Source organism: Xyrauchen texanus, chromosome 11, assembly GCF_025860055.1.
Source record: "Xyrauchen texanus isolate HMW12.3.18 chromosome 11, RBS_HiC_50CHRs, whole genome shotgun sequence".
Lineage (NCBI taxonomy): Eukaryota > Metazoa > Chordata > Actinopteri > Cypriniformes > Catostomidae > Xyrauchen > Xyrauchen texanus.
The window spans coordinates 10,892,620-10,918,116 of NC_068286.1; the positions used below are offsets into that span (position 1 = coordinate 10,892,620).

Genomic DNA, 25,497 nt, shown 5'->3' on the forward strand with positions numbered 1-25,497 from the left:
CCTACAATAATTTCCCGCCATGTGATACCCTGTTCATGCAACGCGAGACACTCAATACCTTTCAGACTTGGGTAACAAAAACATTTAAATATCAAGGATTTATCAAGACTACACTGCACGTGAAAGAACAACATTAGGACATATTAGTCCATGTATTTAATATCACACGTCTACGGGTGGAGACATATACAAACTATTGGGTAGTAAGTCAATTTAAACAGTTTGAATGAACTCTTGAATAAAAGTCAATATTATGCTTTGCAGACTGCATACTTCTATAAAGTCAAAGGATGCAGTTTTAGGAGATAAAACAAGCGCTGTTGACAAATCCTTGTCGTGTTGTACATCAAATGTATCGCGCCCCCTGCCGGATTTTCATGTGCGCTGCTTCATCTGTCAATACAATGGAGTTGTATTTGTGCCACATTTCTGCGCGCGCAAAATTATATTTTGAGCACACAAAAATGTTCTGCTCTCGCAAGATGATTCTGAGTGCATTAAAATGTATTTTGTATAGCAACGTATCTTCTTGCAAAGATTAATTCAGTTTGAGCAAACAAAAATCAATTTTGCACTTGAATAAAGTTTCTTTGAAATGTATGTAATCACTGTTTTTTGATTGAGCAAGATCTCACTCGCTTTTATTTGTGGAAAAATAAAGTGTCTTTAAACAAATGCAAGACTGCCAAAATATATTTCTTGCAATAAATAATAATCATAAATAGCTTATTTTGTAAATGTATAAAATTGTGTCATTGAAGTGAGAGATACTGGGGGGGGGGGGAGTGACCATCACATTGCTCACAGCTGATTGGCCCAGTATCTGTATAAGATTTCTGATCGGTAACATAATCTGCCCCAGAGCAGGTTAGCCGATTAGCGTATGTAACTTTGGCGAGGAACCCAGATGAAATCTACTTTACTTGTACCGCGAATTCAGAGTTCACTTAAACTAAGTTGAACTTATCTAGCTAACTGCTTAATCCTGCCTTGTGACATAGGCCACACTTAAAAACATCTCATGAGACAATTGACCAAGACAAGGATTAATGTCTGCTTTGAAAAGCATGTAAAGTCAAACATATGGTGTGAGCAGGTGAATCTGACAATTGATTTGGTGGTAAAAAAAAAAAAAAAAAAAAAGAAGAAATGACTGTACCTAAAGGAAAATGAAACCTGTTTTTTAAACCATTAAGATATTTTTTTGTTTTTTGCATTGTGACATTTTGACAATTTAACACATTTCTCCACCAAAATCTCATTAACGTGCTGGAAAGAAAATATGACTGAAATGTGGAAAAAAGTACATTCTTATTACTGTAACAGTGTTGTAAAACATTGTCTGAACACATTTTTAACATAACAATCAGTATAACACTACTATAATGTACTCACAATTCTGCTTTACAATTGAAATACATATTTTTGAACAAACATATTTTTCGCATTATTGTAATATAAGAATTAAGATAAAAATAACTTAAATCTTAAAGGGACTTGAATGCAATTCCTTAAAGTTCATGCAAAGTAAAAAATTTTTTTTCTCTTTTGAGGTGAAATAAGAAATTATATTTTGCATGTAGGAAAATAAGTCTATTTTTAAAACCATTAAGTTTTTATTTTGCATTATGGCATTATTTTGACAAATTTAACACATTTCTCCCCAAAATCTAATTTACTGTTCTGAACCACATCGCCACATTTTCGTTATGATTATTAATATAATCACATTGTCAACACAGTTGATATTTGTATAATTTATTATAACTAATTAATATTCTCCCAAAATTGATAGAATTTAGAAAAGATTGGGTAGCAAAAGGAAAAATTAACAAACCATTATAATATACTTATTTTCCGCTGATTAATTCTTTCACGTGCTTTACAACTGAAATATATCTTCGCATTATAGTAACAATGAGAATTGAGAAAACATGTTTTTTTAAGGCCCTAAAACGCTTGATTTCTTGCTAAATATTATGGAGTTGAATGCAATTCCTTCAATTTCATGCAAAGTAGTTTTCCCATCTTTTGATTTTGTGGTGAAATAAGAAATTATGTATGCTTTTTTTTTTTTTTGCATTATGGTGAATGAGAACACTCGTCACAATGCAAAAAAAAACTATATATATATAAATATTTTCTTAAAGGACTTACAAATAACTGATTTATTGGTAAATATTGTGGAATCCTTCAATTTAATTTCTCTAATTTTTCTCTTTTCTCTTTGAGGTTTAATAAGAAATTATATTGCACATAAAGAAAAATAACGCCTATTGTTAAAACCATTATTTATTTTTTTTATGCATTGTGACATTATTTTGACAAATTCTTCCCCAAAATCTCATTACTGTGCAAAAAGAAAAGTAATTATTATTAATGTAATTCAGTGATTAAAATCATCCTGTCTTAACAAAACGTAACAAAAATCCATTACTTATAACGTCCTTTGTATTACAGTATGAATGAGAATTGGGGTGAAAATAAAATCACAACGCAAAAAAAAAAAATCATCATTAAGTCCTAAAAATGCTTTATTTGATTTGAATGCAATTCCTTCAATTTCATACAAAGTACATATTTTACATCATTACCAAATCAAAAACCTTTGAGATGAGAATCTATAAATAGGCCATCTAATGATTGTTGATGATTTTCTTTAATCAATTTCTTTGACATATCTGATTCAAAATGAGTAAAACATGCCTTTCTTCCAAGTTGACACATTCTGGGTAAAAGGAAACCTGAGAGAGAAAGAGGAGAAGAGACAGACCGTCTCTGCCTGGGAGGAAGATATAGGGGGCATTTAAGAACTCTGCACTACAAAAATGAGAATACTGACAAGGTAATAATTTTTTATATTAAAATAATGAAATCTCAGCTTCCAGCAGTCATCTGTAAAAGTGTTGTAGCATTTGATTTAAACCTCGAAATCAAAGGCCAGATCTCGGGACCAAATCAGCAGCTCAACTTTGAGAGGGGCAATTCATGAAATTAAAGAAAAATCGATTGATAAGAAAAAATAGGCACATTTGGAATAGTTGTAAAGGTTGTATTAACATTTTCTAACATTTGTCACTGTTTTAAACAGTGGGAATAGATTCAGTTTCTCACAGAAAAACATTTTTTTTCTTCCTTTCCTTCCTTTTTTCATTTTATAAACACTCCCCCACCACCCAATACGAGTTGGAGGGGAAAAGGGGAGTGGTGTGAATATTCACCCCTGGCCACACACAAGAAACTAGTTCCCGAAACAAGACTGTGCAAGGTTGTATCTGTGTAAAAATGTCTTTAAACGTCTGAGCAACACTGATGACTCCGTGATCGCAGGTGATCTTAGGAGTGCACAACGTAGAGCGTGTATATGTGTACACGGGGTGTAATTTGAGATCTAGCATCAGTCACAGTCATTGATGTGTTCAGATGATTTCAAAAGTTTTCTTCAGCTCCATGATTAATTGCCAGTCTGATTTCTGCATCTCGTCTCTGAACCAGTTCTTTAGAGCATCAATTGACTGACGCGTAATCTGCAAAAGCAAAGCAAAATAAGTATTTTTTGGTTCCATACACAATAATTTCAGTATTTTTAAGGACGATACATTTGGAAATAAGAAATGCAATTATTATTAGATTTACTGCCATCAACAGCCTGTTAACAAATTAAAGGATCATTTCATATTTTAACTGAACATATTCTTCCAAAAGATATTTTTATAAAACTGCACTAATTACAAACAATACTGATAACCTACACTGTCATATTAACCACCATCCAGAATTAGATTTAAAGCCTGAAGAGGCTTTTACACAAAACACGGTAACAATTCTTGGTTCATTTTGAGTCGGAGACGACAAACTCAATGCCTTACAGTTCAGTACGTTTTTGATTCCCTAAAAAGAACTGGCAAATATGAGTCATTAGTTTGAGAGGCAGCACTGTATTTTTTGCTGCGTAGTATCAAAAGTTTCAACACTGAGTGTCATTTGTTTGGGAATCGAAAAACACTGGTCACACAGTTTTTTTGTTTTGTGGATTCAAAAGAACCAGCTCATAAAGTCCGAAACATACTCTACACAAGTATGTGAACGCAGATGCATTTTGCAACACAAGCTTGATTTAATGCACTGTTATGTTCGGAGATGTGTCAGACTCCAATTGACCTTTCGCTAAGCTCCGCCCCCCCGGCTCATTTGTTCAGGAATCTCAACTGATTGTGCTGTGTTGCGGTGTCGCTAAATGTTAGTGCAGAAAAATGTCAGTATTAAAGCATGGTGTTATCGCATCAGCAGAAGAATGCACCAACAAAACCAAAAGTTAAGAAAGTCATACCGTTTTTCAGTTCTCAGCTCCCAACCCTTGCATTGAGTGAACTTAAGTGGCAGTATTTCTGTCTCTCACCTTCCTCGCTAGGTGTACTTAAAGCAATTTTTTAAACAAGTATTACAGCATGTTGCTACCTACTGTCTCCCTTTAGATGAATCGCTTCTATTGTTCTCCTCATTTGTAATTCGCTTTGGATAAAAGCGTCTGCTAAATTAATAAATGTATTTTGTGTTGAAGCGAGACCATACCTTACTAACAATGATGTCTACACCTTCAAAGTGTCGGCCGTACATCTTGGGAGATTCTCCAGGAATCGGGTCTATTTTCACACAGATCTCCTGTCCTTTCTTAGCGGTATCTACAGACTTATGATTTATTTCAATACTGGTCACAATACCAATATCTATAAACTGAGAGAGAGAGAGAGAGAGAGAGAGATAGACATACTGTATTTATGCAAACAACAGAAATACAAATTAAGATTTAAATTTAGCAAAGCAAACAGAACATTTTTACAACTGAAATGTAGTCAAAGATTACATGAATAGAAGAATGTAGAGTAAGTAATTAGCATAGATTTTTTTTTTTTACATTGTTTCACTAACATGCATGCACACTCTAATATTCTTACCCCTTTGCTGGGCACACACAGTGGAGTGCCTGTTTTTAACACTCCAGCCTCCAAGGTGACACCCATCACGATGGGATCTCTGGAATTGAAGATGAACTGGGGCAATATACGCAGCTTACAGGGGAACACAGCTATGTGTCTGAAAGAGGAACAAAATAATGACATACAGGAATCAAACTGCACACATTCAGAAGAAATTATTTCTTCTTCAGCAGAATACACAAAAACAACTTCAAATCAGCCACACATTCTTTTCTTGACCTTAACTTTTACTACCCCTACATTTTGAACAGTTAATTGTTTCATTACGGAGCCACTTAGTGGACCGGGCAGGACTATTTAATTTAATTTTTCTGAAATAGTTTTGTGTGCCTTTGCAATAAATTTACCATGGTTTTGCTACAGTAACCACATTTTATCCATGGTATTCATAGTGAAAACATAATACATGAAAACAAAAACGTTAATGAACGAAATAATTTTGTGGTTACTATGATTTTACTACGAATAGTTAACTATGCTTACTGTAGTAAACTGTAAAACCTTTGTTTTATAACAGTAATAGTTTAACCATGGTATTTGTAATAAAACCATACTAACCACAAAATCAGGGGTTAAATTGGGATTTCTAAGATGGGGTAACCTAAAATTGGGTGATGTGCTTTTTGGAATCGAAGACCCAATTTAACCACTGGGTTATGGTAAAACCACAGTTACTGTATGGATACAGTATATTGTATTAAAACCATGGTTTTTACTATAGAAAAATCATAGTTTCCAAAAAAAGAAAAGAAAAAAAGTCTGCCTAACAACAGTCGTGGTAACTCAAGTAAATATTACTAGAGTAAAACCACGAGTTCTGTTAAATATTATGGTTAATTCAGTCAACAATATTCAGGGATGCAGAATAGGCGAGAGTCATAGCAGGTGTTCCAGAACTGTTTATTTTCAGTTGATTTGTTTTTACCAATTTAAAGCTTTTTTGTTGCACTTCAAGTTTTTTTAAGGGTTTAAGCTTAAGTGGTTTTAATAAGGAAATGTAGAAAGTTTTACCAAACAATTCTTCAGCTGAAAGGCGAGTAGCTTGCATCCCTGGTAATTCTATAGTAAGCCATGGTTTCCGCAAAAAAAACATGGTTCCTACAATAATGGTAAGTACATTATTACTATAGTAAAACCATGTTTCTGCAAAAATAAATAAAAAATAGAACTTTCATGGTTACTAGAATAGAAAATCTATAGTTTTCATAAAAAAAATTTCACATGGTTACAACAATATTACTATAGTAAAACCATGGTAAATTTATTGCGAGGGGAAAAAAGTTATTATGGGGGAACATAAACTATTGCGAGGGCACGCATAACTATTTCAGAAAAAACAAAAACCAGCCTTGTCCTCGTTTTAAAAAAAAATTATTTCCCAATTTACACATTTTTCTACCCAATTTGGAATGGCCAGTTCCCAATGCACTAAGTCCTCGTGGTAGCGTATTGACTCGCCTCAATCCGGGTGGCGGAGGATGAATCTCAGTTGCCTCCGTGTCTGAGACAGTCAATCCGTCCATTTTATCACGTGGCTTGAGCACGTTACCGCGGAGACCTAGCACATGTGGAGGCTCACACTATCCTCCGCGGCATCCAAGCACAACTCACCACACGCCCCACTGAGAGCGAACCACATTATAGCGACCGCGAAGAGGTTACACAACTTGACGCTACCCTCCCTAGCAACCGGGCCAATTTGGTTGCTTAAGAGACCTGGCTGGAGTCACTCAGCACGCCCTGGTTTCGAACTTGCGACTCCAGGGGTGGTAGTCAGCATCAGCCTTGACCTCTTAAGGGTTTCGTATTTCAAATCTTTACAACTAACAAACTTCTTCCCGTGAAAAGTTTTCCTTGTAAAGAATGCTTGTGATATCTTTCATTAAAATAAATGCAACTTGGTTTGATATTTTCATATCTAATGCACTGACATTTAGACATTTTTAAGTGTGGCTTAGGTATCCAAATAGATATAGGGCAAAGGTCTGTTGACAAGAAACATATACCTCACGAAATGACCTAAAGATACATTGGGATGCTATAACCTTTTTGAAGGTTATTTAAATGTAAATAAAATTAAAAGTGTATTTTATATATGTGTAAAAACAAATCATGAAGAATCAGGGCAATTGTTAACTCACTTGAATTCATCTTGCTTTTGTTTCTTGTAATCTTCTCTGTACTTGGTGAAGGCGTCAAACAGATGGTAGATGATCTCAGCGCTGAAAATGCGCACGCCAAGACTGTCAGCCATCTCCTGAGAATCTCTCTCTATTTTTACATCAAACGCTAGGATCACTGCATACCTGCAGGTGGAGACAGAGAATGAGAGAATAGCATATTAGCATTGTGACAGTCTCCTAAGGACAGATATATTGTGTATCATTGAGAACACATACTGTTGATCATGTTCCAACATAGCGGATGCTTTCATCACATCTTTCTTGTGGACGGGACCAATGTTAATGCCAGCATACTGATAGGGAGACAGAGATGTACAGTAAACAACAGAGAGAGAGACTAAGGCACCTATGAATCTAGACATCAAAGAATACTGTTTATTACATTCTAGTTTTACAGGTCATTTTGAATTTGAATTAATGCTTCATTTGTCAAATAAGCAGGTCTGTTTCAAAGTATCTGAAAACATTAGTTCATTTCTTCATAAAGGATTGAGAAACATTTAGAATTAGAAACCAGGCTTACAGGCACTTTAGATGTACGCAAGAACTCCAGGAGAGCCTCCAGAGATCCCAGGGTGGAGGCCTGGACATACACACCCTTCTCCTCCAGCTTTATGGCATTCAGCGTCTGCTTCAGCTCACGGATCAACTCATCCTACATAGTCAACAAAACATGTATAAACATGTGGGAATGGATATACACAAAAATATTACAAGGAGCAAGTCACAGTGCATCAATTTCATTGGCTAATATAACCTAAATATCACAAAACAAAAAAGAGAGAACAGTATCATCACATTGAAGATCTGAGCACTGAATAACTGAAAAAAACCTGAGAGAGGAAGGTAGAGAAAGACAAAGCCACCCAAAAAAATATGATGGAGTGTGATGGTTTGCAAAAAGCTGTGGCTACCTTCAGCACTGGTATTTCATCCTCTTTATGGGCGACGAGGAGGGGCAGACCTGCCAGCGTCTTCTCCAGGTCTTTACCCAGAATCTTCACTCCCTGAGCCGTGGACACCTCCTTGTGCTTCTCATACTGATTCTGAACACAGAGCCAAAGCAAGACAAAACATGTGGCTGATCCAAGATTTTACACTATAGTTATTAAAGTGTCCTTTATGTAAACAAGGTCAGAGTTGCATATTTCACAACACCCCAATATAAATATTTAATTTAGCCAATTTTATCATAAAGATGCCACATCATTTAGAACAACGCAATAACATACATGTTCAACATTTTTTCCCTTTTCCTCACAGAGATGAACAAATAAAGTATATAATACCTTAACTCTGAGCTCTTTGAGTGGTGGTGGGAGGAGCAACCCTCTGATCTGAGTGACGATTGGTCCGTCCACACCAGGGACAATAATGGTGTCACCCTCCTGCAGACGGCCGTTGATTAGGATCACGTCTATTGTCGTACCCATGCCGGGCAGAGCTTTTACCTGAGATATGAGAGATAGACAGTAGAGGATATATTATTATGTCTGAATAGAAGAGGAAAGCACTTTAACGACTTGGACCCTTACCTCCATGACCTGGGCCCGGAGCTCATCACACTGGGCCAATCTGCGGACAAGCATGCTCTGAGTGAGTTCCACAAGCAGGGCGATGAGGTTCCCCATTCCGTCGCCAGAGTGGGCCGAGGTGGGAACCAGGGACACAAACGTACGAGGGTCTTTATTCTCATAGAACAGTGCAGCATTAAGACCCTGAGGATTCAAAGCCACACAAGATGACAAGTTACACTTGACTAAACTCAATGGTATGCCACATAGAGGTAGACCGATTTATCAGATTAACAGATTAATCAGTGCCGATAGTTGCTTTTTGGAACTATCGGTTCACGGTAAAATTATATGCCAATAGTTGCCAGTATTTCTTTATTTTCTTTTATTCCTGTGGCTGGCCCTGTAGGATTCTACAGTTAAAACGCCTTGGCTCTACAGTATAACAGCGGCCTCTAGAGGTGAAATAAGCATGCATTAAAAGAAATAAAAACAAACAAGGACACCCCATTGCAATATGCTACATCTAAATCTTTCATCCATATTTTTATTCTCACTTCAATGCATATTTCGTTTTTTGATCAGATAATCAAGTGTTCTAAACTGAAGCGAGGGCATACAAAGAAAATGCAATTATATGGAAAAATAACCCATCAGCACAAATATAGTGTCTCCAACTATAAATTAAATATTTCTATACAAAATCCTTTATCTGAAGAATATATAAGCTGTAAAAATCTAAATTGGGTAAATACTCAAATATACAGCATTGTAACGGAAGTCTCCGTAATTTCAAAATAAGAGTCCCAGGTGAATTTTGGGCTTGTTTATAGTTGTATATTAAAAAAAATCTGGTTATTTTTAGGATTTTAGTTGAAATAAACCATATCTAGCCTCTATGTCTGTGTCCGTCACAGAAAGGAAAGACATTTCTATAAATTGATAAAAAAAAAAATAAATCAGTCGATTAATCAGTTATCAGCCTTTTCCACCATCTTAGATATCGGTATCTGCAAAATCCACAATCGGTCAACCTCTAATGCCAACTATTAACATGTGTTAACATTTATTAGTTAGCAGAATAATGAATACTTAAGAAGGTAACGCAAATGGACCTGCTGAGCAAACTCTACGATAATGGATTTAACCCTCTCATCAAACTCATCCTTGGTGTTCTTTTTTTGTTTCTTTAGTGTGGTCATCACATCTGTGTCTGGACTCTTTTTCCAGTCATACAGACGGTCAATCTGAGAAATAAACATAACTCGTCATCACTATTCAATATTTGTTGGAATCATCAGTATTCATTAGCATTCAGTGCTCAGTATCTGGTACCTTGTTAAGTGCTACTATAAATGGGCATTTCTTCTCCTTAAGCAGGTTGATGGACTCCAGCGTCTGCGGCTCTAGACCATGCATGATATCCACCACCAAGATGGCGATGTCACACAGAGAACTTCCCCTGTTCCTAAGATTACTGGAGGGAGGAGAAGAGCACCAATAAGCACACAATTTAAATGCCAATGAATGTACAGTAGGTTTTGTTCAACGAAATTTAGTTTGTACCTGAAGGACTCGTGACCAGGTGTGTCAATGATGAGCATCCCAGGAACCTTTACGTTCTCCCGGTCAAACTGACATAAATAAACACACACACTCCTTAATCACTTAAAAATATCACAGGTAAGACAGAATAAGAGTATGTAGCATTACATATGGTGGCACTCACGTTTTTCACCATCATGGTTTGTTCTTTTATGGTTTCCTGTGGAACATTTGTAGCACCGATCTGCTGTGTGATACCACCAGCTTCACCATCCTGAACATGTGTGTGTCTAAGCTAATGGACATAGGAGAGGAAAACAACATTAAACACACAAATACCACCCAGATGCATCACCTCAACAAATGTTCCATCATTACTTGACTGTTGACCGAGGTCTTCAAGTCTAAAAGCCGAAACTTACTCAACGCAAGTGCATGAACTGTCCCGTTCTATAGGGAATTGTCTCTTTTAAACTTTGAGAAAAAAGTTTGATGAATGTCTAAATATATATTAAAACGCATAACTTGATAATCTAATGTAAATGTAAATTAAGTTACAACAAGCAATCAGACCACACAGTCACTGCAACCATCTACAGGTTATTATTGACACGACTTTAGTCATGTTATTACATGGCTCTCTGGAATACTCGATTCTGATTGGTCAATGGCACCATCTAGCGTAACAACCATCATTCCTGCTTCTCATATCAATGTGCGATCTATACAAGCAAGCTAATCAAATAATTTCAACTCAAATCAATGTTTCATGTGCATTTCTTTCTTTCTTGGAAAGTAGTCTTGCAATAAGCTGGATAAGCAGTCAGAAAGGTAATTTGCGTAGGAGATACATGTCAGCTGTTCCTCAATTTATTTCTTCTTGTATAATTTCATGTATTTTTTATGTTCATGTATTTATTTATTTGGTTAGTAGCCATGTAATAAACAGGATAACGTACAGTCAGCCAGTTGTCATCCCAAAATAAACCCCTTTAGGCTGATACAAGAACAGGGCCCTGATCACCCCGTCAGGGTTTATTTTGCGATAACAACTGGATGACTGTGCTTTATCCCTTACTCATTGTTTTTTCATCTAACAGCAATATTCCCCCAATAAATGACATTCTCATATTATCTTCATGTTTTCTTCAACTTATAGAAATGTAGGTTTTTACCAAAGAGAAAATAACATAAAATGAATGGTGTAATTGAGAAAATGACTAAACAGCATACAAATACAAAAGTGCATAATTTTATTGTTATTACTTCAGGGAAGAAGAAATGTTATTTCCTAAAAAAAAGAAAAAGAAAAATAGAAGTTACACCCTTACGGTTTCCAGTCAAAAATGACCGCAAACAGTCATGGTGTCGACCTTTACTAAACAACCTAGAAGCATTAAGCTACTGTCATGGCAGAGCAACAGTTTGAAGTCAATATATTTATAGTAACTTTCCTGAGTAACATCATATCCAGTATAATGGCACAGCCTATTGTAAGTATCACACAAACGCATGTTAAAGGTCGAAACATACTCGGCAAATACACAAACACAAATGTGAGCATTTGGCCACCTCGTTGCAACCGCGCAGTCCGGTTGAACATGCGTAACGTGTATTCTTGCATTACTGTGGCGGGAACAAATCTCAGTACTCAAGGGGGCTCGTCTGTGCCATTTAACTGGATGTGTTATTATTCTGGTAGGTTGCTATAAATATACTGACTTCATCTTATTGCTCTGCAAAATTCTCTTCAAACTTTTGCTCCTCCATTGAAGTAGTTGGCTTGAAAGAGAAAATTTAGAAGTGGACAGTTCACACTTTTCTCGCTATAGCGCCCTTTGTGGCAATGTTGAGAATGCAACGCATAACAAAGTTGTTTTGAATTGCAGTCTGACATTTTGGAATACAAGTACAACTACACTTGTTATACTGTTTTTCGTGCAATGCTTCTGACCTAAGCAGATGGTCCAAGCCCGTGTAAGGCACTTTCAAATAGGGCTGCAACTAACGATTAATTTTATAATCGACTATAACGATTATTAGAACGATTATTCAACTATTCAGGTGATTATTGCAACAATTATTCATTAGCTATTAACCGATTATTCAGCTTGTGCCCGACTTAAAAGGTTGTCTACACCCTCTCACTTTTTTGTACATTTGATTTCGATCCATCTTTAACTCACAAAAAACAAACTCTTTCTTCTTTATAGAGCTGCGTATCGCCGATTTTCTTCACCATAAGATACACACCATGACACTCATATTTTAATTCACTATGTCGCGAACAATCACTATAAACAAAATCTAGCTCAGCAAGCGTGCTCCAGTGATGAGCCTCTCCGCACGAGACGGTGCATCAGCCAGGAGAAGTTTGAAACTCTCTCGCGCTGTTTTTCACATGACTCATATTAGTGGCTCTGACCGCACAGACAAATGGCAGTTTTCGGAGTTTGTGCTTATTTATACAGCCCGCTTCTTTATTATTTGAACTTTAATAAAGGATGCATTAAATACAGTATATAACGGCACAGTGTTTCCTTTTTAGATAATCTGACAGGCAAACACCAGGTACGGCTCCGCTTTATTTCACAACGAAACTGCTACTGTATTTACTTATTTTGCATTTTTGTATTATAATACTTTGCAATCTGCATCACCTTAATCTGTTTGGAAAGTTTAGAGTGCATCTGAACTGTGAGCTGTTCTTTCCTCTCCTCAATCAAGTGCGAGCTGAAGTGCTGCTCTCCTGCGTCATCATTAGCGTTTCAACAGATCTCATGTCGTGTTAAATGAAATCAGACGACTACTTGACAACGACATTTTTTTTTATTGTCGACGTTGTCGATAATGTCGACTAATCATTTCAGCCCTACTTTCAAACACACCTTATCCAGGATTTTGGTTTTTCCAGTGTCGACATGGCCCAGTACACAAACTACAGGAGCTCGGAGCTTGTCCAGGTTAATGTTCTTTAGGTTTTCCTGCTTCCGTTTCTAAACACAAAACAATAAACAAGAGTCAATGCTTCTGCCGTGCAAACAAGGACCTGTGCAATTTGTATATATCAAGTCGAGAATGGTACCAAAGTGCTTTTGGGCTGCATGTACCTCTATGCGTCTCTTGGCCTTGTCGTAAAGTCTCTCTTCTTTGCTTCGATCATCATCGGATTCGCTCTCGCTACTGGACTCTGAACTTGGCTCCTTTCCTGCTTTGTTTGATGCCGTCTTGTTGCTGCTGTCTTTCTCCTCTTCCTCGCTCTCTTCGTCTTCATCCTCCTCATCCTCGTCTTCCTCATCCTCTTCTTCCTCGCTGCCATTATCTTGGTCTTGAGCAGGTTTTTGTGTAGTTGTAGCAATTTCCTTGACCTGGATGTGAAACTTCTTCATCTCTGTGAGTGCAAATGAAAATCTGATTAATCAGCCACTGCAACACACAATGACTGTGTACCTTTCCCATTCACACAATATAATACTTTTTAGTATCTTTCCATGCTATATTTGTAAGATAATTAATCATGACTAAGACTCTAAGACCACTCACCTTTCTCTTCGTCGCTGGCCATTGCCTCCCAGTCATCTAAAGCAGCTGTCTCCACCTTTGGCTCTTTGACTGTTAAAAATGTAAATTTATCAATCCAAAGTTTCAAAGTAAGAATGTTTAATGCCATCATCCTTTCTTACAACCATAAATACTGAAGTGTAGACAAGTTCAAATAAGTCAGCATTAAAATAATCCTTAAGACTCCAGTCGTTTAATCAATATCTTCAGAAGCGGTATGATAGGTGTGGGTGAGAAACAGATCTATATTTAACTCCTTTTTTACTACAAAGTCTCCTCCCTGCTCAGTCAATCGCTACTTTAACTTTCACATTCTACTTATTGTGTTTTTAGTGATTCATATTCTTCATGCATATCACCCCCTACTGGGCAGGGAGAAATTGTGGTTTCACACCCACATTTTATCACTTCTGAGGATATGGATTAAAACACTAAAAGTGTATGGATTACTTTTATGTAATCTTTTATGTGCGTTTTGGAGCATCAAAATTTTGCCACGCATTCACTTTGTATGGATCTACAGAGCTGAAATATTCTTCTAAAAATCAGTATTTGTGTTCTGCAGAAGAAAAAAAAAGTCATACCCATCTGGGATGGCATGAGGATGAGTAAATGATGAGAGAATTGTCATTTTTGTGTGTACTATTCCTTTAAATATACGATTCAGTCAGGGTAAACCCAGCAACGCTGACAGTAATTGGTCATTACCTGGCTCTACTTTAGGCTGGTCCACTTCCATCTCAGCTGTGAATGGCTGAGGTGTCTCTGATGCGGGTAATGCCACCTCTGAAGTTTCTGACAGAAACGAATGAAACATGTCTTTAATGTCTTTGCAAGTTTAATCAGTGGTAGCAAAGCATGGTTAGTCAAATACACAATGCAAGAAATACCAGAAGTTTCAACAGAACATTCTAACCTTCAGGAGTTTGTGCTGTTGGCTTCTTTTTTCTCTTATCAGAGTAAACAGGCTTCTTCTTTGGCATTGCATCTTTGGATGGCACTTCAATACCTTCGAGAAAACAAACAACATCAGACCAAAAAATGTAATAAAATAAAAAAGATAATTTCATTATCTTGACTTAGAAAAATATATTTCTCACCCTGAGCCTGCAACGCTCGCAGTGTGGCTTCTGCTCTGGCTCGAGCCTCTTTCTGGGCCTTGGTTAGGAGCTTTCCCTCCTTCTTCAGTCTATCTTTACGCTCCTTATCCTTCTGTTTCTTCTTCTCCCTCCTTTCGGCCTCTAGACGCTCCTTTAGATGAAGATTTCAGAGATGAAGGGATCATAATCATAGCATTTGAGATGATGAGCTCTAGAGCGTCTCTCTTTCCACTAACCTGCTCCAGTCTCTGAGCTTCCATCTCCTCCAGTCGTCTCTGTCTCTCCTCTTCTTCTCTTTTGGCTTGTTCCTCCTCTTCTTTCATTTTGGCCAGTGCCACCTGCATGGCTTTCACCGTGGCTTTGCTTGGCCCCTTTTTCTTCTCTTTCTCCTCTTTCTCTCCTTTCTTCTTCTTCTTGTCCTTTTTCTTTTTGTCCCCCTCAGCCTCTTCTGTAAAATGGGCAGAGGAGAAAAGAAAATAAATTAGAGAATAAACAAACAGTGATCATGGATAACCAAACTGGCAAGACTTATTAAAACAGGGGCATCTTAGATGGTAAATGACAATAATGTTTTCACCTAACACTTGGACTGTTAAAAATCTGGAATAATTCTTATAAATTTGCAGTCATTTTAACTGTGGCTAAAATTAAGCAACACTTTGATTATTGAGATTTATATTTGCCAATTAAAGGAACAGTTCACCCAAAAATTTAAATTCTCTTATTTCACCCACACGCCATCCCAGATGTGCATGACTTTCTTCTGCTGAACACAACAGAGGAATATAGGAATATATTTAGAGGATATATTTTTTTATATTTAGGCACTTTAGGTCCTCACAATGCAAGTGAACGGGTACTGAAATTTTGAAACTTAAAAAAGCACTTAAAAGCAGCATAAAAGTAATCCATACGACTCCAGTGTTTTTAATCAATATCTTCAGAAGCGATATGATAAGTGTGGATGTGATACAGATCAATATTTAAGTATTTTTTTTTATATGTAAACCTTAAATCTCTACTTTCACTTTTACAGAATTCTTTTGTTTTTGGCGATACACATTCTTCGTGCTCATCACCACCTACTGCGCAGGCAGGAGAATTTATAGTCAAAAAAGGACTTAAATATGGATCTGTTTCACATCCACACCAATCATACCTCTTCTGAAGATATTGATTTAACCTCTGGATGCATTTGAGAGCTTCAATATTTTGGTAGTCATTCACTTGCATTGTCTTTGTTTGTGTTTAGCAGAAGAAAGTTATACACATCTGGGATGGTATGACGGTGAGTAAATGATGAGAGAATTGTCATTTTTTGGTGAACTATCCCTTTAAGTTACCTAAAGAGCAATGCCATGTTAATTGCGAGAACTTAAATAAACAGATAAAAATGTCCTGGACTTAAACTTCAGTAACAAAACCAGCATTAGAGTTGGTAAATTCCATCCATTTCTGTGAATCATTTCAAACAGTCTTTTTCAACTAATCAATAAAAAATCTGATTGAATTCACTCATAAATTTTCATGTCTCCAGGTGGGATTTCTTGTGGATTAAAATCCTAGTGAACCTATGTAGGTAAATATTGCTGTTCATAAATTTGTATTATATTTATTGCATATAAATGAAAATGATTAAAAAAAATTCTGTTCATTTAGTGACTTGATTTTTACTTTTAGTTCTTGCATTAAACATTTTTAATTAAACCTAATTGACAAAATTAGACTCAAATTGGAAAATCGCACCTTCTCCCTGGACATCAGCTCCATCCTGTTCCACTGATGCCTCAGATATTTTGCTCTCTGTTTGTTCTGCTGGTTTCCCTTCCTCCTTTGTGGCCTCTTCTGCTTTCTCTTTCTCTTTCCTGGCCCTCAGCTTGGCCCTCTCTTCCTCTTTCTTCTTCCGGTCCCTCTCTTTTTTCTCTGCTTTCTTCTGTGCTGCCGTCTTCATCTTGAAGGACCCTTCTTCTCCTTCCTCTTCATCGCTGTCCTGCTTGGCTTTCGCTTTACCTTTCTTTTTCTTGCGCATGGCTTGGGAATCATCGTCTGATTCATTGTCGTCACCCACCCCTCCTCCTCCATTTTTCGCACCACCATCCACATCGTCGTCCTCCAAGTCAGACACACCCTTTCCGCAGCCATTGTTCTTCGCCTTGGGCTTTTGCAGTGACCGTGAGCCCTCATCCTCAGAGTCTGAAGCAAGACCAGGAGCAGGAGTTGCCGCTACCTTCTTGTCTTTCATCCTGTGATCGTTTTCCATGTTGTTCTGACCCTGGTCCTCATCATCCTCCTCATCCTCCATGATTGCCTTCTTACCCCTCTTGGCTTTCTTCTTGTCTGCTTTAGTCAGAGAGGGCTCTGGTTCGGCATCCTCAACTGAATCTGATTTCTAAGAGGGAAAACAAATGGTAACAAGGCTGTTAATGGTATGAGACTCTAAAATTGTAACATCTGGACTATAAGGATGTCACATAATATAGCTCAAAGTAGAGTGTTTCAACCACATTTCTATGTGGTCTCGAAGTCTTTCTTGCGATTTCTATGTGGCCAAAGTCAAAGTCTATTAGCCCTTTCCACCGATGTGGTTTGTGTGCAGGTTCTTGGGCCGGTGCAAATTCTTGAACTGTTCCGCGCATTTCCACTGCAGAAAAGGCAATACCGGGGCCGAAAACCTGGTTCCGCACTGACCCCAAAAGCTTACTGGTCTCTATGCAGGAACCGATTATGTCAAGGGATGGAGGGCGGGATAATGTTTTGTCACCTTGGTAAAGTTTTCCCAAACAACAATAGCTACCGTCTCCAGCAAGGAGTACTTCTTCGCTCTATAGCAGTAGTTCCCACCCATGTTCCTGGAGGTCCCCCAACACTACGCATTTTGGATATCTCCCTAATCAAACACAACTGATTCAACTCATCAGCTCATTAGTGGAGTCTCCAAGTCCTTAATTGGGTGTGTCAAAAAAGGGAGATAGTGTGCAGTGTTGGGGGCCTCTAGGAACAAGGTTGAGAACCACTGTTGTACGCCACTTTCAATCGGACAACTGACCAAATCATAAACAAATTGAAAAACACTTAAGGGAGTACCGGGACTATAAGAAGGACATGAGCAAAAGCAACAGTGGATGGAGCAAATATGTTTTGGACTCAAAGACACCAACCAGCCTTCTAACTAACCATGGCATTGAATTCAGCCAGTAAAGCTTGTGATCAACAGTGAATCACTGGTGTCCTCTGCAGCTGATCTCAGAAATTTTTTATATTTGCCAACTTTGTTAGCTTTTCTTACACTGCTGTCATCTTGTTTAGGGCATTGTTTTGTTCTGTAAGGGGATTTTTGACCAGCTACTCACTAAGTTAAGCTGGGATTCTCAATTGATAATACCATATGCTATGACAAAATACAAATACAACCATCTGCTACACCAAGGTTGATAATGATTCCACTGTAACGGTTTACAGAACTTAGCAAGTTAAGCCACAGTTCATACAATATATTGTAATAACCTTACCTATCATCTTTAACGTAGATGTCGTCTCTGACACTCTTGTTGAGCAATTTAATAATGATGGATTGCATTAATCTGCATGTTTAAATATGTCCTCAAAAACAAGAGTAAAAGCTGTATACAAATACACTGTGACGCACCATCTTTGTTTATGTTTGAGGTAGTCACGGGAAACTACCACATAGACAGTAATCAGTTACGTCACCGTTCGGCTCTCAGGTCAGTGGAAAAACGTGGCTGGTTTACGATAGGCTCCAGATTGCCCCGGATGTTAACCAGCGGAGTACAGGCTCGGCACAAGAACCATCACAATTTCTATGGATAAGGGCTATGTGATATTCAGGTTCCTAAAATGGCTCTAGTACTATACCTCCTCCAATGTAACTATCAGACAGTGGTTCTCAAATATTTTTCAAATGGTTCTCAAAAAGCCAGCATGTTAAAGAGTTCTTATCAGTCTATGTTCCTAAAGAATACCTTTGCGGTTTCTTTTACTGCTTCTAAAGACTTTACTCCTTGGTTTTCTATTGTTAGCTCCTCAAATTCTTTCAGGATGTCGTGCTCACTGCAAGACAAACAGTTCATCAGTAATGCTCAAACACTTTCGACTCTGTCAGTGTCAAAGGAGTGACATGAAGACTTACTCAAAGTCGGCTTTCTTTCCTTTCTTTTTCTTGCTCTTTGCTTTGCTCTGCCCCTTGGCTGTTCCTGCTCCGTCAATCTCTGCTGCAAGTGCGTCGATGTCAACACCATCATCTTTGGCCCTATGCAAAGCGAACAGATAAATGAAACATGCTTGTTTAAATTGTCACAAAATACATCTGTGTTTTAATGGTATATAAACAATTGCAATGCTACAAGCACTACACTGAACTACAACCAATTGTGTCTTAGGTTTTTCTTGGCATAAGACTAATTGGTTTACAGATTAAGCTGTGTAGATTGTTGCTTTCGGAACTATCGGTTATCAGCAAAAATCTGTCCGGATATTTTTTTTATTCGTGATAAACAATCACGTGGGATTTGCTGTACCTAAATATTTCATCATTGACAATATCCATACATATTTATATTCATACATAAATTGATATTTTGATTAGATGTTTAAGTGTTCTAAATTGAAGCAAAGGCATTCAAATATAAATGAAACTATAGGGAAATTTGCCCTGTCAGCAGATACAACTGAAATATCTATATATATCAAACTCTTCCTGTGGTAATATATAAGCTATAAAAAGCTAATTTGGTAAATATATAGCATTGTAAAGGAGCCAAGGAGTCTCTGTCATTTCAAAATAAGAGCTCCTTGCGTGTGTGTGTGTTTTGTCTCAGTGGGGCATGTGGTGTTTTGTGCGTGGATGTGCAATGTCTCCACGGTAACACGCTAAAAAACCATGTGATAAGATGCGTGGATTGATGTTCTCAGATATGGAGGCAATTGAGATTCGTCCTCCACCTCCCAGATTGAGGCACGTCACTACGCCACTATGAGGATTTAGAGCGCATTGGTAATTGGGCATTACAAATTGGGGAGAAAAAGGGGATAAAAACAAAAAAATACAATGTCCCCCAAAATGTAATCACATTTATAATTTGCAAGATATGAGTTATGACTTATGTGATCCCATATATGCGCTTTACAGATCAAAATTCATAAATACATCATATTAACTTCAGCCATCCTGCCATTTATACATGTGTTTTTAAGACAAGAGATCTGTGGAGGAGATGATGGGTTTTCGGTCACCCGTTTAGTCATACTGCCATGCAACTTTAGCCCATGTGTAGTGTATTCACACAAAGGGTCAACGATTTAGTCACTGAGTTAAAGATTTGATTATTGGCTGAGAGAACAGACTTGCTACTAAATCGCTTGTGATGTGTAATATACAGTAGGTATATATTTGGCCTAATCTGTGAATTAACAATTTGTATATAACATGAAATCAGACAACCCAAACAAGACCAACACTGACTGATATACAAAGAACTGTGTTCCAGAAATGAGACATGTAACAGGCGAATACTCACGAGTCCCCGGCTGAGCGCCACTATGTTGGAGTTTACCCCGGTGGACGAGAGGGTCGCCTCCCTACGCCTACGGGTTGTGGGGGGACTCTGACTGTTGTCTGTGCATATGCACCGAACAGCAGTTCAGAGTATTCGGCCTTCTTGGAGACCCTGAATGGAGTCCTGAATAGGGCCCAAATAGGGGACTCCATAGTGATGCTGGGTGACTTCAACGCACACGTGGGAAATGACAGGGACACCTGGAAAGGCGTGATTGGGAGGAACAGCCTCCCTGAGCTGTTGACCTCAACCGAGGAGGTTATTGGGCGGTGGAAGGAACACTTTGAAGAACTCCTAAATCCCAACACGCCCTCTGTGGTAGAGGCAGAGCCGGAGGCTGATGGGGGATCAGATTCTATTTCCCTGGGGGAGGTCACTGAGGTAGTCAAACTACTCTGCAGTGGCAAAGCCCCGGGGATTGATGAGATCAGACCAGAAATGCTGAAAGCTTTGGATGTGGAGGGGGTGTCATGGATGACACGCCTCTTCAACATTGCGTGGAAATCTGGGACAGTGCCTAAGGAGTGGCAGAACGGGGTGGTGGTTCCCCTCTTCAAAAAGGGGGATCAGAGAGTTTGTGCCAACTACAGGGGTATCACACTTCTCAGCCTCCCTGGTAAAGTTTACTCCAAGGTGCTGGAGAGGAGGGTTCGGCCGATTGTCGAACCTCGGATTGAAGAGGAACAATGCGGTTTTCGTCCTGGCCGTGGAACGACGGACCAGATCTTTACTCTCGCAAGGATCCTGGAGGGGGCCTGGGAGTATGCCCATCTGGTCTACATGTGTTTTGTGAATCTGGAGAAGGCGTATGACCGGGTCCCCCGGGAGAGACTGTGGGAGGTGCTGCGGGAGTACGGGGTGGGGGGGTCCCTTCTTAGGGCGATCCAATCCCTGTACGTCCAAAGCGAGAGCTGTGTCCGGGTCCTCGGCACGAAGTCGAGTTCATTCCATGTGGGGGTTGGTCTCCGCCAAGGCTGCGCTTTGTCACCAATCCTGTTTGTGATATTCATGGACAGGATATCGAGGCGTAGTCGGGGTGGGGAAGGTGTGCGGTTCGGTGGGTTGGGATCTCATCGCTGCTTTTTGCAGATGATGTTGTCTTCATGTCATCATCGGTCCGTGACCTTCAGCTCTCACTGGATCGCTTGGCAGTCGAGTGTGAAGCAACTGGAATGAGGATTAGCACCTCTAAATCTGAGGCCATGGTTCTCAGCAGGAAACCGATGGAGTGCGTACTCCAGGTAGGGAATGAGGTTTTGCCCCAAGTGAAGGAGTTCAAGTACCTCAGGGTCTTGTTCACAAGTGAGGGGACAATGGAGCGGGAGGTTGGCCGGAGAATCGGGGCAGCGGGGGCGGTATTGCATTCGCTCTATCGCACCGTTGTCACAAAAAGAGAGCTGAGCCGAAAGGCAAAGCTCTCGAGCTACCGGTCAATTTTTGTTCCTACCCTCACCTATGGTCATGAAGGTTGGGTCATGACCGAAAGAACTAGGTCGCGAGTACAAGTGGCCGAAATGGGTTTCCTCTGAAGGGTGGTGGGCTTCTCCCTTAGAGATAGGGTGAGGAGCTCAGTCATCCGTGAGGAGTTTGGAGTAGAGCCGCTGCTCCTTTGCGTCGAAAGGAGTCAGTTGAGGTGGTTTGGGCATCTGGTAAGGATGCCCCTGGCCGCCTCCCCAGGGAGGTGTTTCAGGCACGTCCAGCTGGGAGGAGGCCTCGGGGAAGACCCAGGACTAGGTGGAGAGATTACATCTCCACACTGGCCTGGGAACGCCTCAGGGTCCCCCAGTCAGAGCTGGTTAATGTGGCTCGGGATAGGGAAATTTGGGGCCCCCTGCTGGAGCAGCTGCCCCCGCGACCCGACTTCGGATAGGCTGGACTTTTGACTATGGCTTTCTAGTCATTTGTGATTAGTGGAAATTGATTTCTTCTTATTATTATTTCATTTCAGACAGATTCGCTAATGAATCATTCAGTTTTTTTGTGAACCTGTTCGAAATGAACTGACTGAAAAGAATGATTCGTTTACAAATCAGATATCACTTTAATACGTTTGATTTATATTTAGCCTATGAAATATTTAATATGCTACTCTGGTCTCAAATATGTATTAAAGGGATAGTTCACCCAAAAATGAAAATACTAATCGTTTTCTCACCCTCATGTCATCTACGATGTTTGTGTATGACTTAATTTCTTCTGCAAAACACAAAGATTTTTAGAAGAATAGTTCAGCTCTCTTGGTCCGCACGATGCAAGTGAATGGTTATCAAAACTTTGAAGCACCAAAAACCACATAAAGGCATCATAAAGGAAATGCATAAACTCCAGTGGTTAAATCCATATCTTCAGAAGCGATACAATAGGTGTGGGTGAGAAACAGGTCAACATTTATTCCTTTTAGACTATCAATTTCCACTTTTACTTTCACAGTCTCCTATTGTTGTTGGCGATTAACATTCCTCGTGCGTATCGCCAACTACTGGTTGGGGCTGGTCAAAGGTGGAGATTTATAGTAAAAAAGGAACTTGAATATTGATCTGTTTCTTGCCCAAATTGATAGTTTCTGAAAATATAGATTAAACCACTTGAGTCATATGGATTAATTATATGCTGATTTATATGCTTTTTGGAGCTTCAAAGTTCTTGTCACCATTCACTTTGAATGCATTGAATGTAGCTACAGATATTTTTCTAAAAATCTTTGTGTCCAGCAGAAAGAAAGTCATACACATCTGGAATGACATGAGGGCCAGTAAATGATGAGATCATTTTAATGATGGAATTTCCCTTTCTGAGATTTTTTTAATTTCCATCACTTTTCCAGGAATAAAGCAGAGATATACAGCAATACTTATGGTAAAACCGTTAAAATAAACCAACATTTTTCTGCGAGTTTAGGCCTTCATCGGTTATTTTTTACATGTGTATATATTTTTTTTAGCCAAGTGTTGCTGGATAACTCTGCTTCATTCTTGTTGATTTAAGTGAAGCACATAATTATGAGTGTGTAAAGTTCCACCCGCTCTACCCTTGCCACCATGGCTTTACCAGGCCTGGAAAACACCATTTTAAAATGTGGTTTCCCAGATGACACAATCTTGCTGCAATCCTTACCGAATCCAAAACAAGATAAGTGGATCTTAAACTCTAAAATACAATCTGTATCAAATTCAAATCATTATAAAAAGGTATTATAATAAAAGTTTGGCATGCCCCCAATTTTGTTTTTGCAATTATGACAAAAACAATAAATTGCAACCTGTTCACATCCGATGATCCCAGTGAGAAAGTTCTTCCAGGTCAATCCAGCAGATATCCATTCATAAAGAGGAGAATGACATTCCCAGAGCTTGAGATTCCTTACTGTCACTCTTTCTATATGAACAGAGGTCGCTGTCATCCCACAGAGGAGCGTGTTACTGAAGACAATACAGAACAGGCAGCACAATGGAAATGGATGAGGTTGCATTGCCAGGTGATGAGAGATCAGAAACTGCATGTAACATTCAGAGACCATGGCGCTTAAACACAGTCTGACATGACAGCAGATGTGGTCTGAAACTAATCTGAGACTCACAGCTGGGGGATTTCAACTGGCAAGACCCCTCATGTCTGATAGCAATATCCCCAACTGGAGAAATACACAGTGTTTAGTTTAAACCGCCCCATCAGCGCAGTGTCTTGTCTCATATAAATAAATGTTTAAACTCTCTAATAATATTCTTCTATTTATGTTATAGTTTCGTGACAGGTGAGCAGGACAGGCCTAGCAACAGAAGCACATGAATTCATGCCCATCAGAGGCTAGCAAAGTGGCTAACATTATGTCTCATTAGACTGTACCAGTCCCAATTATAAACAGCACGGTCAATGCGCTGCCAACAGAGTGCGAGACACGTGTTCGCAGATGCCCTAACTTACCCGTCATCTCCCTTATGTTTCTGTTTCTTCCCCATTATGTGTGTGTGGCTGTAACCTCCTCGTTGCGTTGCGTTGCGGTGTAGTTGGCGTTAGCACATCAAACTGGTCATGCTCGCATTGCGCATGCGCCGTTGGAGCGATTCTAGTTAATGTACTACACTGGCGAGGAGACAAGGGGCCGTTCTTTTTGAATTGATGTCTATAGAGGAGATGCTTATGTGTGTTGAATAAACTGCTTTTGTGAGGAAACAGTGCATCACTGAATGGATTGACCACCTGACCTATAATCTTCACCAGTTCTACACCAAACAATACGTTTTTAATTAACTTTGTATGGAGTTAACTACAATAAAATAGCTGTATTCTAAGAGAAGACAAGGACAATTGTGCAACAGGAAGGTGTTAGTTTACGGCTCTCCCCATTCATTTGAATTGTATCCGCAAACGGTGACTTACTGTCGTAACACGCTTTTGACCGTTTGCCGTTACTCACTCTAATATGATGCGGATTGTATAAATATTAAAATAATTTCTGGTAAAGCGGCCTAAACGTAGATTTGTAGCATATCTGGACAGTGTTGTACATCTAGTTTTAAGGGGGAAAGATCTAATTAGACAAAAAATGAATAACATGGACTAGAAAATAATGTCGTTTTTGTGCTGTTTTCCCGGCTAAACCCACAAATGACAACAAGAATCTATATTTCAGGAAAAAAAAAAATCTTAGGCAATCAAATTGAGTGACTAATCTGTGCTAAACTACGCTTTCTAGTATCAGAAAACACTACACGTGCACTCCATCGCTCAGTTTACAGAAATACCAGCAGAAAATGCTTATTCACATTTTATAATATTATATAATGATACAATATATTATTAAAATATATAATTTTTTTATATTTATAATATTTTTTTATATATGTAGGCTATATATACACTACACACACACACACACACACACACTTTGTAATTGAGCACTCAAACAAACACACAAAAAAAATAGACTACTTGAAATTTCAGAAACACACATTGGAAGTCTACACATTCTCAAGTGATACAATCACTTTAAACAATGACAGAATTTTCCATTTTCTGGGCAA

The 25,497-nt window shown here is 38.7% G+C and overlaps 1 protein-coding gene across 2 annotated transcripts; it reads right to left on the reverse strand.

The window, feature by feature from the left end:
• Window positions 1-1,681: 1,681 nt before the first annotated feature.
• On the reverse strand, window positions 1,682-24,505 carry LOC127651563 (eukaryotic translation initiation factor 5B-like). Of its 2 annotated transcripts, XM_052137459.1 has the most exons (24): window positions 24,398-24,505; window positions 19,051-19,170; window positions 18,884-18,971; window positions 16,647-17,289; window positions 15,137-15,348; window positions 14,901-15,051; window positions 14,717-14,809; window positions 14,509-14,595; window positions 13,783-13,851; window positions 13,350-13,630; window positions 13,128-13,235; window positions 10,424-10,534; window positions 10,261-10,328; window positions 10,030-10,171; window positions 9,810-9,941; window positions 8,716-8,898; window positions 8,470-8,631; window positions 8,095-8,226; window positions 7,704-7,835; window positions 7,397-7,473; window positions 7,139-7,303; window positions 4,956-5,094; window positions 4,573-4,734; window positions 1,682-3,527 (listed from the first exon to the last, which is right to left on the reverse strand). In XM_052137459.1, exons 1-24 carry the CDS (start codon window positions 24,430-24,432, stop codon window positions 3,420-3,422), a joined length of 3,600 nt encoding a protein of 1,199 aa, XP_051993419.1. In that variant the 5' UTR covers window positions 24,433-24,505; the 3' UTR covers window positions 1,682-3,419. The 2 variants fall into 2 exon arrangements, with proteins under 2 accessions (XP_051993419.1, XP_051993420.1); XM_052137460.1 differs by lacking the exons at window positions 18,884-18,971; window positions 24,398-24,505.
• Window positions 24,506-25,497: the final 992 nt, after the last annotated feature.